This window comes from Emys orbicularis, chromosome 7, assembly GCF_028017835.1.
Source record: "Emys orbicularis isolate rEmyOrb1 chromosome 7, rEmyOrb1.hap1, whole genome shotgun sequence".
Classification (NCBI taxonomy): Eukaryota; Metazoa; Chordata; order Testudines; family Emydidae; genus Emys; species Emys orbicularis.
In genome coordinates this window covers 70,676,217-70,689,392 of record NC_088689.1, presented here as the reverse complement: position 1 = coordinate 70,689,392, position 13,176 = coordinate 70,676,217, and the positions used below count along the sequence as shown (strand labels likewise).

Below are 13,176 nucleotides of genomic sequence, written 5' to 3'. Positions count from 1 at the left end.
AATCCTCCAGGGACATCTCCAGAAAGCTCTCCTTCATGTACTCCCAAAGCCTTTGCAAAAGGGAGGGCTGCCTTATCCCGTCCGCCATGGTAGGACACTTTACCACGCCAGGCCAGTAGCACGTAGTCTGGAATCATTGCATAACAAAGCATGGCAGCGTATGGTCCCGGTGTTTGCTGGCATGCAGACAACATCCATTCCTTATCTCTTTGTTATCCTCAGGAGAGTGATATCATTCACGGTCACCTGGTTGAAATGGGGTGATTTTATTAAGGGGACATTCAGAGGTGCCCGTTCCTGCTCGGCTGAACAGAAATGTTCCCCACTGTTAGCCACGCGGTGGGGGGGAGGGGTGAAGTGATCATCCCAGAGAATTGGGTGTGTGGGGGGGGAGGGGGAGTAGTTGGGTTTGTGCTGCATGTTAACCCGGAAACCCCAGCCCCTCCTTTTACATTGCAAACCCATTTTAAATGGCCAACCCAATGGGTCCTTGGTATGGGAAATGAGGGCGCTGCTGTTTGAAACCATTCCCACATGTTATGAAGGTTAAAAAAGCCAAAAGACTGTGGCTTACCATGGCTGCCTGCAAGCCGAATTCTGTTGCCTGGCATTGCGTGAGTGATCTCTCACACCAAACTGGCAGGCCCTCAATATAAGAGGAAAAATGCTACCTTGTAACGAAAGCACATGTGCTGTGTAATGTGAACAGCAAAATTTAACATGAAAGAGTGTACCCATTGTTCTCTAAAATGTGTCTTTTTTAACCACCTCTCCCTTCTCCTCCACCAGCTGCAAATGTTTCTCCTTCCCAGAGGCTAGCGAAGATTAGAAGGAGAAAACGGCGGACTCGGGATGATATGTTCACGGAGCTCCAGATGTCCTCCCACGCTGAAAGAGCACAGCAGAATGCGTGGAGGCAATCAATGTCAGAGTGCAAAAAAGCACAATATGAACGAGAGGAGAGGTGGTGGGATGAATCGCGGGCTGAACAGAGCAAGTGGCAGGCTGAAGATGATAGGTGGCGTCAGCTTGCAGACAGAAGGCAAGAGTCGATGCTCCGGCTGCTGGAGCATCAAACTGATATGCTCCAGCGTATGGTTGAGCTGCAGGAAAGGCAGCAGGAGCAGAGACCGCCGCTACAGCCCCTGTGTAACCAACAGCCCTCCTCCCCAAGTCCCATTGCCTCCTCACCCAGACGCCCAAGAACACGGTGGGGGGGCCTCCGGCCACCCAGTCACTCCACCCCAGATTATTGCCCGAGCATCGGAAGGCTGGCCTTCAATAAGTGTTAAAGTTTTAAAGTTTTAAACTGCAGTGTGTCCTTTTCCTTCCTTCCTCCCCCACCCATCCCAGGCTACCTTGGCAATTATCCCCCTAGTTGTGTGATGAATTAATAAAGAATACATGAATGAGAAGTAACAATGACTTTATTGCCTCTGCAAGCGGTGCTCGAAGGGGGGAGGGGAGGGTGTGGTGGTTGGTTTACAGGGAAGTAGAGTGAACCGGGGGGGCGAGGGGGCGGAGGGTTCATCAAGGAGAAACAAACAGAAGTTTCACACCGTAGCCTGGCCAGTCACAAAACTGGTTTTCAAAGCTTCTCTGATGCGCACCGCGCCCTGCTGTACTCTTCTAACCGCCCTGGTGTCTGGCTGCATGTAATCAGCGGCCAGGTGATTTGCCTCAACCTCCCACCCCGCCATAAATGTCTCCCCCTTACACTCACAGATATTGTGGAGCGCACAGCAAGCAGCAATAACAATGGGGATAGTCTTTTCGCTAAGGTCTGAGCGAGTCAGTAAGCTGCGCCAGCGCGCTTTTAAATGTCCAAATGCCCATTCCACCACCATTCGGCACTTGCTCAGCCTATAGTTGAACCGGTCCTGACTACTGTCCAGGCTGCCTGTGTACGGCTTCATGAGCCATGGCATTAAGGGGTAGGTTGGGTCCCCAAGGATAACGATAGGCATTTCAACATCCCCAATGGTTATTTTCTGATCCGGGAAGAAAGTCCCTTCCTCCAGCTTTCGAAACAGAGCAGAGTGCCTGAAGACGCGAGCATCATGTACCTTTCCCGGCCATCCCACGTTGATGTTGGTGAAACGTCCCTTGTGATCCACCAGGGCTTGCAGCAGCATTGAAAAGTACCCCTTGCGGTTTATGTACTCGGTGGCTTGGTGCTCCGGTGACAAGATAGGGATATGGGTTCCGTCTATCGCCCCACCACAGTTTGGGAATCCCATTGCAGCAAAGCCATCCACTATGACCTGCACGTTTCCCAGAATCACTACCCTTGATATCACCAGGTCTTTGATTGCCCTGGCAACTTGGATCACAGCAGCCCCCACAGTAGATTTGCCCACTCCAAATTGATTCCCGACTTACCAGTAGCTGTCTGGCGTTGCAAGCTTCCACAGGGCTATCGCCACTCGCTTCTCAACTGTGAGGGCTGCTCTCATCCTGGTATTCTGGTGCTTCAGGGCAGGGGAAAGCAAGTCACAAAGTTCCATGAAAGTGCCCTTACGCATGCAAAAGTTTCGCAGCCACTGGGAATCGTCCCACACCTGCAACACGATGCGGTCCCACCAGTCTGTGCTTGTTTCCCGGGCCCAAAATCGGCGTTCCACGCCATGAACCTGCCCTAGGAACACCATGATTTCCACATTGCTGGGGCCTGTGCCTTGTGAGAGGTCTATGTCCATGTCAATTTCCTCATCACTCTCGTCGCCGCGCTGCAATCGCCTCCTCGACTGGTCCTGGTTTTGCTTTGGCATGTCCTGGCTCTGCATATACTCCAGGACAATGCGCGTGGTGTTCATAGTGCTCATAATTGCCGCGGTGATCTGAGCGGGCTCCATGATCCCAGTGCTATGGCGTCTCGGCTGAAAAAAGGCGCGAAACTGACGGAGGGAGGGATGGGCGAGTGACGACTTGCCGTACAGGTACAGGGAATTAAAATCAACAAAGGTGGCTGTGCATCAGGGAGAAACACAAACAACTGTCACACAGAATGGCCCCCCCAAAGTTTGAACTCAAAACCCTGGGTTTAGCAGGCCGTTGATTTCACGGAGGGAGGGGGAAGCAAATGAATACAGAACAAATCTGGTCCATCTATTTTTTACATCTTAAGCTGGCAGCAGACGGTGCAGCATGACTGATAGCCATCGGCATCTTCTGGGTGCTTGGCAGAAGATGCTGTACTACGACTGCTAGCCATCATCGTCAAGACGGTTCAATAGGACTGCCGGCAGAACTGAGTCTCCAGGAGACAAAACATGTCTGCCCAGGTGCCTCTGACCGAACTCACTGAGGAATACGACGATGATGGATACCAGTTGTAATACACCATCTACTGCCAAAAGGCAAGGGGCTGCTGCTGTGTAGCAATGCAGCCCCATGTCTGCCAGCACCCAGATAGCCGATGAAGGCTACCAGTCATACTGCACCGTCTACTGCCAAAAGGCAATTAGCTGCTGCTGTGTAGCAATGCAGTACCACGTCTGCCGGCATCCAGATGACATATGGTGACGGTGAGCTGAGCGGGCTCCATGCTTGCCGTGGTATGTTGTCTGCACAGGTAACCCAGGTAAAAAGGCGCGAATCGATTGTCTGCCGTTGCTCTGATGGAGGGGGAGGGGCCTGACGACATGTACCCAGAATTCCCCGCGACACTGTTTTGCATCATCAGGCATTGGGATCTCAACCCAGAATTCCAATGGGCGGCGGAGACTGCGGGAACTGTGGGATAGCTACCCACAGTGCAACGCTCCGGAAGTCGACGCTAGCCTCAGTACTGTGGACGCGGTCCGCCGACTTCATGCGCTTAGAGCATTTTATGTGGGGACACACACAATCGACTGTATAAAACCGATATCTATAAAACTGGCTTCTATAAATTCGACCTAATTTCGTAGTGTAGACATACCCTCAGTCTCAGAAGGGTCAAGAATTGAGCTACTCAAATCTATGTTTCTATGGAGACCAGATATTTAAATTCTATGTGATTATTTAGGTTATGGACTCCCTACACTGAGACCACGGAGAAGTAAAACATCCTAGAAAAGGAGCTCAGATGAACTAAATAATAATAGCTTCCCATATCACCAATGCGCAGTTAATAGCTCGAAGGATATGTTAGTGAAACAAGAGTGCCTCCTGCAAATCTTTGAAGAGACACTGAACTGGCTGAGCAGGAAATGGTTGGCTGCTAATAGCAGTTTTGGTGGTAAAAATCTGCCATGGGCAGAAAGAGAGATCGTTAGTCACTTCACAGCCATCCCATGCTTTGAACAAGTCATCTTCATTTGCACAGAGCTGTGTGTCCAATACTGTATACATACAGGTCACCAAAATGATGCAGATGTGACTTTCTTCAGCATAAGAACATAAAAACGGCCATATTAGGTCAGACCAATGGTCCATCTAGCCCTGTAGTCTGTCTTCCAACAGTGGCCAATGCCAGGTGCTTCAGAGGGAATGAACAGAACAGGGCAATTATTGAGTGATTCATTCCCTGTCGTCCACTGCCAGCTTCTGGCAATCAGAGGTTTAGGGACACACAGAGCATGGGGTTGCTTCTCTGACCAGCTTGGCTAATAGCCATTGATGGACCTATCCTCCATGAGCTTACCTACCGGTAATTCTTTTTTTGAAACCAAGCCTGAAGCCCTATTTATCTTATTTCTGGTATGAAGGAAATTCCCCTCCCCTTGCCTCATGGGAGGGGCTAGGGAATCCTGACTCTTAAAAGAAAGATACAATTCAAATGCAAATCCTGGATTTGGATAATCCTAAACTTTGGCATCTGGCTCTGAACTTCCCAGCTGGTCCTGATCTCTCTAATGGGCCAAGCCAAAACACCAGCCATAAACTTCCCACCTGGACTATGGAAAGTTCAACTCATACCACCCAACTTTCCAACCTGCCAATGTGTGACAAAATAAAGGAAAACAAAGATATTGATATTACTGACCTGGTTTGGAGGAACCTGATAGTCTGCTGACCAATAGAGGGTCATTCCCAAAGAATACACCAGCATCTGGCAAACAAGAACACCCAACCAACCAGTTATGAATTATATGTCAATAATTACAGAGAACTCACCTGGCAATGAGATCTCTGAAGCCGTGAGCCGTGATTGGGACTTTTAAAGCTGGACTGGATAGAGCACATGTACATGTCCAATGGGACACAGCCCTGACTAGCAGAGAGATGGAATAGGTGGGACATAATAGATCTTCAGCTCTATGGGCCAGATTGTCTCCTATGCATGAAAACATATGCTGGGGATGGTTTGACAGGCTGGCGAGCCAGCAGCTGACCCATGCTCTGGTCACTTAGGCACTAACTAGTTCCTCAGAGAAGTCCTGACTGAGGGGCGGAAGACAATTACCTAATCAGACTGTGGGCTGATGTGCTCAGGGGCTACTTATCCCAACAGCTGAGAAGGTGGTTGTAAAGCACAAGAAGGAAGTGCAAAGGAAAGAGAGGGGCTAACAGGGGAAGCCAGGCCTGTGGCTGATAAGACTGCTTCCTCTCCTTGAAGACAGCGCTGAGGATTACAGTGCTGCACTAGGACTGTGATGGCAGCATGGTGGTAGGAGCATCAAAAAACACTCACAGAGGGGTTGGCAATCAAGAGGCATCCAAGAGTTTTTGTGAGTGATCCCAAGGCAGGAAAGGAGCCTCTGCACACCAGCTGGGGTCGCGAGCCACAGGGGTGCATAGATGCTGTTCGCCTTCCCCTGGCTGGTGGGATTCCTGGAGCACAGCACTGTCAGCGTCCCTCACCATAGCATCGGCCAGGACAAGATCTGGTGCATATTCCTGTCTTTGGAGTTAGGCCCCCACCCGCCAGGGAGCAATGCTGCTCTACAGCTTGCACAGGAGAAAGTGGGTCCGTTCACCCACTTTGCTATCCTTGCATAGCAGAAGATCTGGTCCCCATTGCTATATGTCTTTTTCCTCAGCTCTGCCATGGCCATTTCCTGCACTTCTAGCATCCTGAGGAGGTTTCCGTTCTGTTTTGCAGCCCTGATGTTATCCCTGTTTATTACCAGCTGTGATTCCATTTGCCAGCAGGCTGCCACAAGAACAAACCCGGTAAAGATGTCTATTAAAATGTTTATTAGCCCCATCTGCTTCAGAGGGCCGGAGCTCAGTTTGCAAATCACCCCAGCAGAGCAAAGCTGCCAGAGACACCCATTTTGCAGGGTGTCTATTCAACAGTTATTAAGCAAAATCCGTTTGGAAGATTAGCACGTTCCTGTCTCATGTTTATACAGACAAGCTGCTTTCAATTAGCCAGGTTTCATACAGTCATTGATTTAATAGGGGGACTTGACTTTAAGAGACCATTCCTCTCTAGCCTTACTCTAGGATCCCTCTTTGACATGGAAGGATGGGAACCCAATCCATGCAGAAGCCCTATACCTCCACCTAATGGCTCCTGGCCCCCCACAGCTCTGCCCAGCTCCCGGACAGCCCAGATCCAATGAAGCCAGTGGCTGTCTCTGGGACCCCCTCTTGAGCAGAGAGGTGCCTCAACTAGAACAGTCCTACAGTTTCTGACCCACACTGAATTAGCCCATCCTGCCATCAGCCCTCCTGCTCTTTCTATATACCCCAAAATGGCAGGGGGTCCTCTGTGGTAGAGAGTGCTGAGGAATAGGCTATCCATCCAACAGGGAGAGGCGAGATAGGCATGGAAGGACCCTCTGGATGTGAATCAAGGGAGCACTATCCTCCCACAGTATCTGGCATTAAAATGACCTTATTAGATAAAAGTCTTTTTTTTAAATGTTCCCTTCACAATGTGTGTGTGGGGTGACTGGAAGTGTGGGGGGTCACTTCTCAGATGGGATGAGGTGGCTGGTGCAAATCACTTTGGCCCATTTCCACCAGACTCGTGGGGCCGTGGGATGATGTTTGAGATTGCAGTAGAATCCCAAATGCCCCTTGATTTCAGGGGGGTTCTAGGTTCCAGGCAAACCTTTCTCGCAGCCTTAACTACAGTCTAACTTGGTTTTGTTCACTGCCGTTGTGAGAGGGAGTCTGATGTTAGATGCTGGGTCTGCTGTGCTGACACATTTGGACCTGGGTATTTTGCCTAACAAACTCCAAGGTACAATCAGGCTGTTCAAAAACCCTCACCTTTGTCAATCCAACATGCTTGTTTTTACTCTGTCCATGGAGCAGTTCTGGTGCCCTGAAAGGGGCAGCCTCTTGGTGAGACACATTGTCTTGGAAAGACAAACTTCCTCTGGCTAAAAGTACCATTGACCATGGGCAAATCACATGGATAAGTGGATCTGAAAAACAGGATCAGCAGGAAAGCAGGGTTAATATTCAGAGGGGTAGGAAAAACTAGCATAAGTTTCAGAGGGGTAGCCGCATTAGTCTGGATCTGTAAAAGCAGCAAAGCGTCCTGTGGCACCTTATAGACTAACAGACGTATTGGAGCATGAGCTTTCGTGGGTGAATACCCACTTCGTCGGATGCATGTAGTGGAAATTTCCAGAGGCAGGTATAAATATGCAAGCAAGAGTGAGTCAGGCTAGAGATAACGAGGTTAGTTCAATCAGGGGGGATGAGGCCCTCTTCTAGCAGTTGAGGTGTGAACACTAAGGGACGAGAAACTGCTTTTGTAGTTGGCTAGCCATTCACAGTCTTTGTTTAATCCTGAGCTGATGGTGTCAAATTTGCAAATGAACTGAAGCTCAGCAGTGTCTCTTTGAAGTCTGGTCCTGAAGTTTTTTTGCTGCAGGATGGCTACCTTTAAATCTGCTATTGTGTGTCCAGGGAGATTGAAGTGTTCTCCTACAGGTTTTTGTATATTGCCATTCCTAATATCTGATTTGTGTCCATTTATCCTTCAATCTCCCTGGACACACAATACGTCTGTTAGTCTATAAGGTGCCACAGGACTCTTTGCAGGGTTAATATTGTTCAATTCACTCTGCTAGGACAATGAGCTTCTGAGGCTGTAGCATCAAACTCATGTGGACAAATTCACCCAGGGCCTGGCCAGGAGAACTAAATTGTGCCAGGGCTGATTTTGTCACATGGACGCTCAGAGATCTGATTTTTGTCTCATGTACACCACTTTTACATCTATATAACCCCACTGACTTCAGTGGAGCTATTCCTGATTAACACCAGTGCACATGAGAGGAGAATCAAGTCAGTAACACATGCAAACTGTCTGAACTCTACCAAGACATTTAATTTGTGATTCTTACTAGGCCTTGTGGGTCAAAACACATGAGGCTACCTGGCAAGTAGGGGTCATCTGCTAGTAAAGCATTAATTTTCAAAGAGGCCTAAGAGAGGCAAGCACCCAACTCCCATTGAATTTCACCACCAGGATACTGAGCTTCACCATTTGCTGGGCCACTTTTTTGCTCTACGCTGTCGCTCCACAGTCAACCAGCTCTGCATGTAACCCTGCATCTTACAATAGTAACCCTGCAGTTGTTGACCAATTACTATCAGATACTATTGTGTTTTTTAAATGGAAACTCCAGATCCAAACCATCCCGCATGAACTTTGGGGAAGTTTTTATCTGTATCCAAGTTTCACAATTGCCCCATAAAATGGGTCAAACCAAACACTTGGATCCAAATCCCTGCTACTCTAGGTACGTTTGTATTCAGGTTTTGTGGCTCAGCCTTCTCTCTGCTTTATATACATAGCATATTTCAACCCAAAGGATCCGAAAGCACTTTACAATGGAAAATTAGGCTCCCAAATCCATATTTAGGCATCTAAATAACTGGCCGAACTGCAGAGCAACCAACAGCTCCCTCTGGTGTCAATGCTGAGTGTTGCTGAAGTGTAGCCCACTCTGGCATGAAAATGGAGTGTATTCAACCAACCCATACACAACATGATGCAAAACAGAGTGTGTATGTGTGTCCATCCGTCCATGTGAGTTTGACCAAACACAGCAAAGAGGATGGGTTCAAATGTCCATAAACACAAGACAGGGCTTTGTCAAAAAGACCCATACAGACTCAAGTTGGTTTATTTCCATTCGAAAGAAGAAGGACTGAGTTGACTCTGGTAGTATTTGTACTTGGGACTCCTGGCCATGTATGTAATAGAAACAGGAGACTTGGGCTACTAAGCCACTCCCTCCAGCCTAGACCATGTAGCAGGAACGAGGGTCTCGAAAGGATAAAAGCTAGGGTGTAAACCCTACATGCCTCTATCTTTTGGCATTTTGACAAAAAGATTAATCATCTTCAATTTACACCTGAAACATGGCTTGTGTGTCCCAGACATGAGGACAAGGAAGGAAAGGTTAAGGAGTCATACAGCCACAGGGATACATAGCCAAAGCAGCTATACACTCAATACCATTGGAAGTTCGTAACAGCTTGGGCATTTCTTAACTTAAAAAATTAAAGGCCCTTAAAATAATAATAATCAATTAACCCTGTCCCCATCTCCTTTCCCTCTCCGTAGCACTGTATCAGAAAGCAATTATTGTTTGTAGGGAAGCTTGTTTGTTTTATCATTTTAGTTAAAACCAGAGACATTCAAGAGACTTAATAACGCCTCAAAATGTTGCATTCGCTTGGCATGACCAATACCTAAAATGTAAGCAACAGAATACTCAGCCTTGCACCAACCTAGACTTCTGCTGCTTCCTGTTCCCCTTCGTCGTGACCTGCCTCACTATTCTAAGCCCATCTGCTTATCACCAAGAAAAATAAAAGCCTCCTACTAGCTGAATGGGTAGCCACCTGAATTTGTCTTGTCTCCCCTTATTGCCAACACAGGAATGTTAGTTACACACTTTGATGGCCTTGCACTTTGTGTCGTTGTAGCAGGGTGTGCCAGCTTTTTAACACAGGACTGGAAGAAACTTCCTGGAAGGGACTTCAAATCCCCTGCTGCCACAGACAACTCCACCATAAAGAATACCTGTGGGACCCTAGGCAGAGGACGTGACCTCAGAGCAGCAATTTAGGGCTTGGGCAAAAAATCGAGGCCACTATCTTGTAATGAACTCCCTGCTGGTGTCCAAGCAGATTACATAGACATAGCTGTCACATTTAAAAACGTCTCAGTCTGTTTTGAAGGATCCTGTCTTTCCCATCACTGCTCTCTGTCTTGATAATGGGGAATCCCAGGAGTCCTTCAGAACAATATGAATGTTCCAGGGTGACCAGTGTAGGCAGGTAGATGGACAGCTGCCAAAACATAACCATCCACTCACCTTTGGGCAGGTCCTGGAGAAGATTTTCTGTGCCCAGATGTAAGAGAGCCCATATATCTTCCTCCTCCAAAGGGCTTCCCTTCAGCTGCAGGACCTCAGCCAGAGTCACACAGGAGCTGCTCATCCTTGCTACAATAGAAACCAGACAGCTAGAGCAGACTGAACTGTTCAGAACAAATCACATTCATTGCACATTTATCCCCTTTTCAGGGTAGCTAACCGTTCATGAACCTGATTTCTTAGGCCTTAGGCAGCATCAATGGATTGTTTGGGGCAAACGATTTCCATCTACCAGATTTTTTGTGGAAGACTGGCTGGTATGATTATGCATTATTCAGGATGCATGAGTGGTCACCTGAATCATATGGCATCATTTCTGCTGCCTGATTGGATGACTTACACTTTCTAAATAGGAGGCATGGCTGAACAAAGCATTGCTGTTGTGATTTTCCCCAGGGTGGTGGATGGGCGAAGGAGGGAGCATCTGAGAGTGAGAAAGAGCTGGAGAAGAAAGAGATGTCATGAGACAAGAAGGTCTATTAAATGTATGACATTTAAAATCCTGTCCTTGTGCTTTTTTGCACAAGAAAGAGCATAATATCTGGCTATCTACATGGACCCAAGATTAAAGAAATACCTGCGTTCCTTCCTGGTGAAGGAGAGGTGAACATAAGAACGGCCATACTGGATCAGACCAATGGTCCATCTAGCCCAGTAGCCTGTCTTCTGATAGTGGCCAATGCCAGAGGGAATGAACAGAACAGGCAATCATTGAGTGATCCATCCCTTGTCGTCCACTCCCAGCTTCTGGCAATCATAGGCTAAGGACAGTCAGAGCATGGGGTTGCATCCCTGACCATCTTGGCTAATAGCCATTGATGGACCTATCCTCCATGAACTTTTTTGTACCCTATTATAGTTTTGGCCTTCACAACATCCCCTGGCAATGAGTTCCGCAAGTTGCCTGAGCATTGTGTGAAGAAGTACTTCCTTTTGTTTGTTTCAAACCTGCTGCCTATTAATTTCATTGGTGACCTCTGGTTCTTGTGTTATGAGATGGGGTAAATAACACTTCCTTATTCACTTTCTCCACGAGTCACAATTTTATAGACCTCTCTCGCATCCCCTCTTCGTCGTTTCTTCTCCAGACTGAAAAGTTCCAGTCTTATTAATCTCTCCTCATATGGAAGCCATTCCATACCCTTAATAATTTTTGCTGTACCTTTTCCAGTTCTAATATATCTTTTTTGAGATGGGGCGACCACATCTGCATGCAGCATTCAAGATGTGGCCATACCATGCATTTATATAGAGGCAATATGATATTTTCTGTCTTATTATCTGTCTCTTTCTTAACGATTCCCAACATTCTGTTAGCTTTTTTGACTGCCGCTGCACACTGAGCGCATGTTTTCAGAGAACTATCCACAATGACACCAAGGTCTCTTTCTTGAATGGTAACAGCTAGTTTAGACTTCAACACTATCGATGCTGGTGAGGCAGATCTCCTATTACCTTGAGAGCTGTGTTTTTCCCTCCCTCTCCCCTCAGAAGATTGAACCGAGAAGGGTTTGGAGGCTCTCGACGATTCAGCAGCTGATGAAAACTGAGGTCTGGAGCTCAGGGTGGACATAGCTCAAGAGTTTCATTCACCTTCACCAAGCGAGACCCCGTGGCACAGGGTTCCAGATCTAATGCACACATTGACAGAGCTGCCTTATGGTCCTTGTGTCAGCAAACTCTGAGTACCCTTGGACGTGAGATCACTGCTTGAGGGTCACCAGAAGTGAGTCTAGCTGGACAATCACTCAAAGGAGAAAGAACAGTTACTTACCCTCCTGTGGGCCTTTGAAATGTGTTGTCTATATCAGAGGTTCTCAAACTGTGGTCCGCGGGATAGTCCCCTCTAAGGTGTGCGCCTGGGCGGCCGCACACAAGAGACTGAAGGGCCACCCACCTAATTAGTGAAGCCGTGCAGGTGTGGCTCCACTAATTAGGTGCCTGGACCCTGGAGAAGACACACATGTAAGGTGAGGTGGTGGCCTTGGGGAGAATAGGAGACAGGTGGGAGGGGGCAGTGGGGTGAGAAGAGGGGGTGGAGGCAATTTGGGACTCAGACTCATAGACTTTAAGGTCAGAAGGGACCAATATGGTCATCTAGTCTGACCTCCCGCATGATGCAGGCCACAAAAGCTGACCCACCCACTTTCCCTTGAAGTCTTTAAATTAAGTCGCAGAGAATCCTCCAGCCTGCGACCCCTGCCCTATGCTGCGGAGGAAGGCGAAAAACCTCCAGGGCCTCTGCCAATCTACCCTGGAGGAAAATTCCTTCCCGACCCCAAATATGGGGATCAGTAGAACCCCGAGCATACAGGCAAGATTCTACAGCGTGCAGGGACGTGCAGGGCTGCGGCAGCCAGAGAAAGAGGGAACTTTCCCCAGCTCCAGGGCTGCGGCTGCCGGGGGAGAGACAGCCCTCCTTCCCAGACTCAGTCATGCCGTCCTTCCCAGACTGCTATGGTGGGGGAAATACCCCTGTCCTTCCCAGCCCCAGCTCGGGGGCTGCCGCAGCGGGGGGGAGAGAGAGAGAGAGACCCCCTCTTTCCCAGATCCAGCTCAGGAGCTGCCACAGGAGGGGAAAGAGGGCACATCCATCGCATTAGAAAGGTAAGACTACTGATAGTAAAATATGAGTTGTGTGCTTTTATTCGTGGAACAAAAAAATGTTAATTATTATTATAGTGCTTTTATCCAAAGCGCTTTACAATAGTTAGCTAATGGTACAAACAACATTTGGAAAGATCACCCAGTGATTCACCCAGACCTTCAGCAATTTTCAAGTGGTCCGCTAAAAAAAAGTTTGAGAACCACTGGTCTAGATGGATTCCACAACCTGCCTTTCTTCCCTGCTGCTGCAAAGTCCTATATCATCTGGAATCTGGAAGGAACTGCA

The 13,176-nt window shown here is 48.1% G+C and overlaps 1 protein-coding gene across 1 annotated transcript in view; it reads right to left on the bottom strand.

Moving 5' to 3' along the window:
• Positions 1–10,347, bottom strand: part of FRMPD2 (FERM and PDZ domain containing 2) — a 90,328-nt gene extending 79,981 nt beyond the window's left edge. Inside the window, exons 1-3 of the mRNA XM_065408212.1 lie at positions 10,224–10,347; positions 7,150–7,307; positions 4,970–5,035 (exon numbers count right to left, since the gene is read on the bottom strand). Coding sequence (XP_065264284.1) covers positions 4,970–5,035; positions 7,150–7,307; positions 10,224–10,347 — 348 coding nt within the window. The remainder of the gene's footprint in view (positions 1–4,969; positions 5,036–7,149; positions 7,308–10,223) is intronic.
• Positions 10,348–13,176: the final 2,829 nt, after the last annotated feature.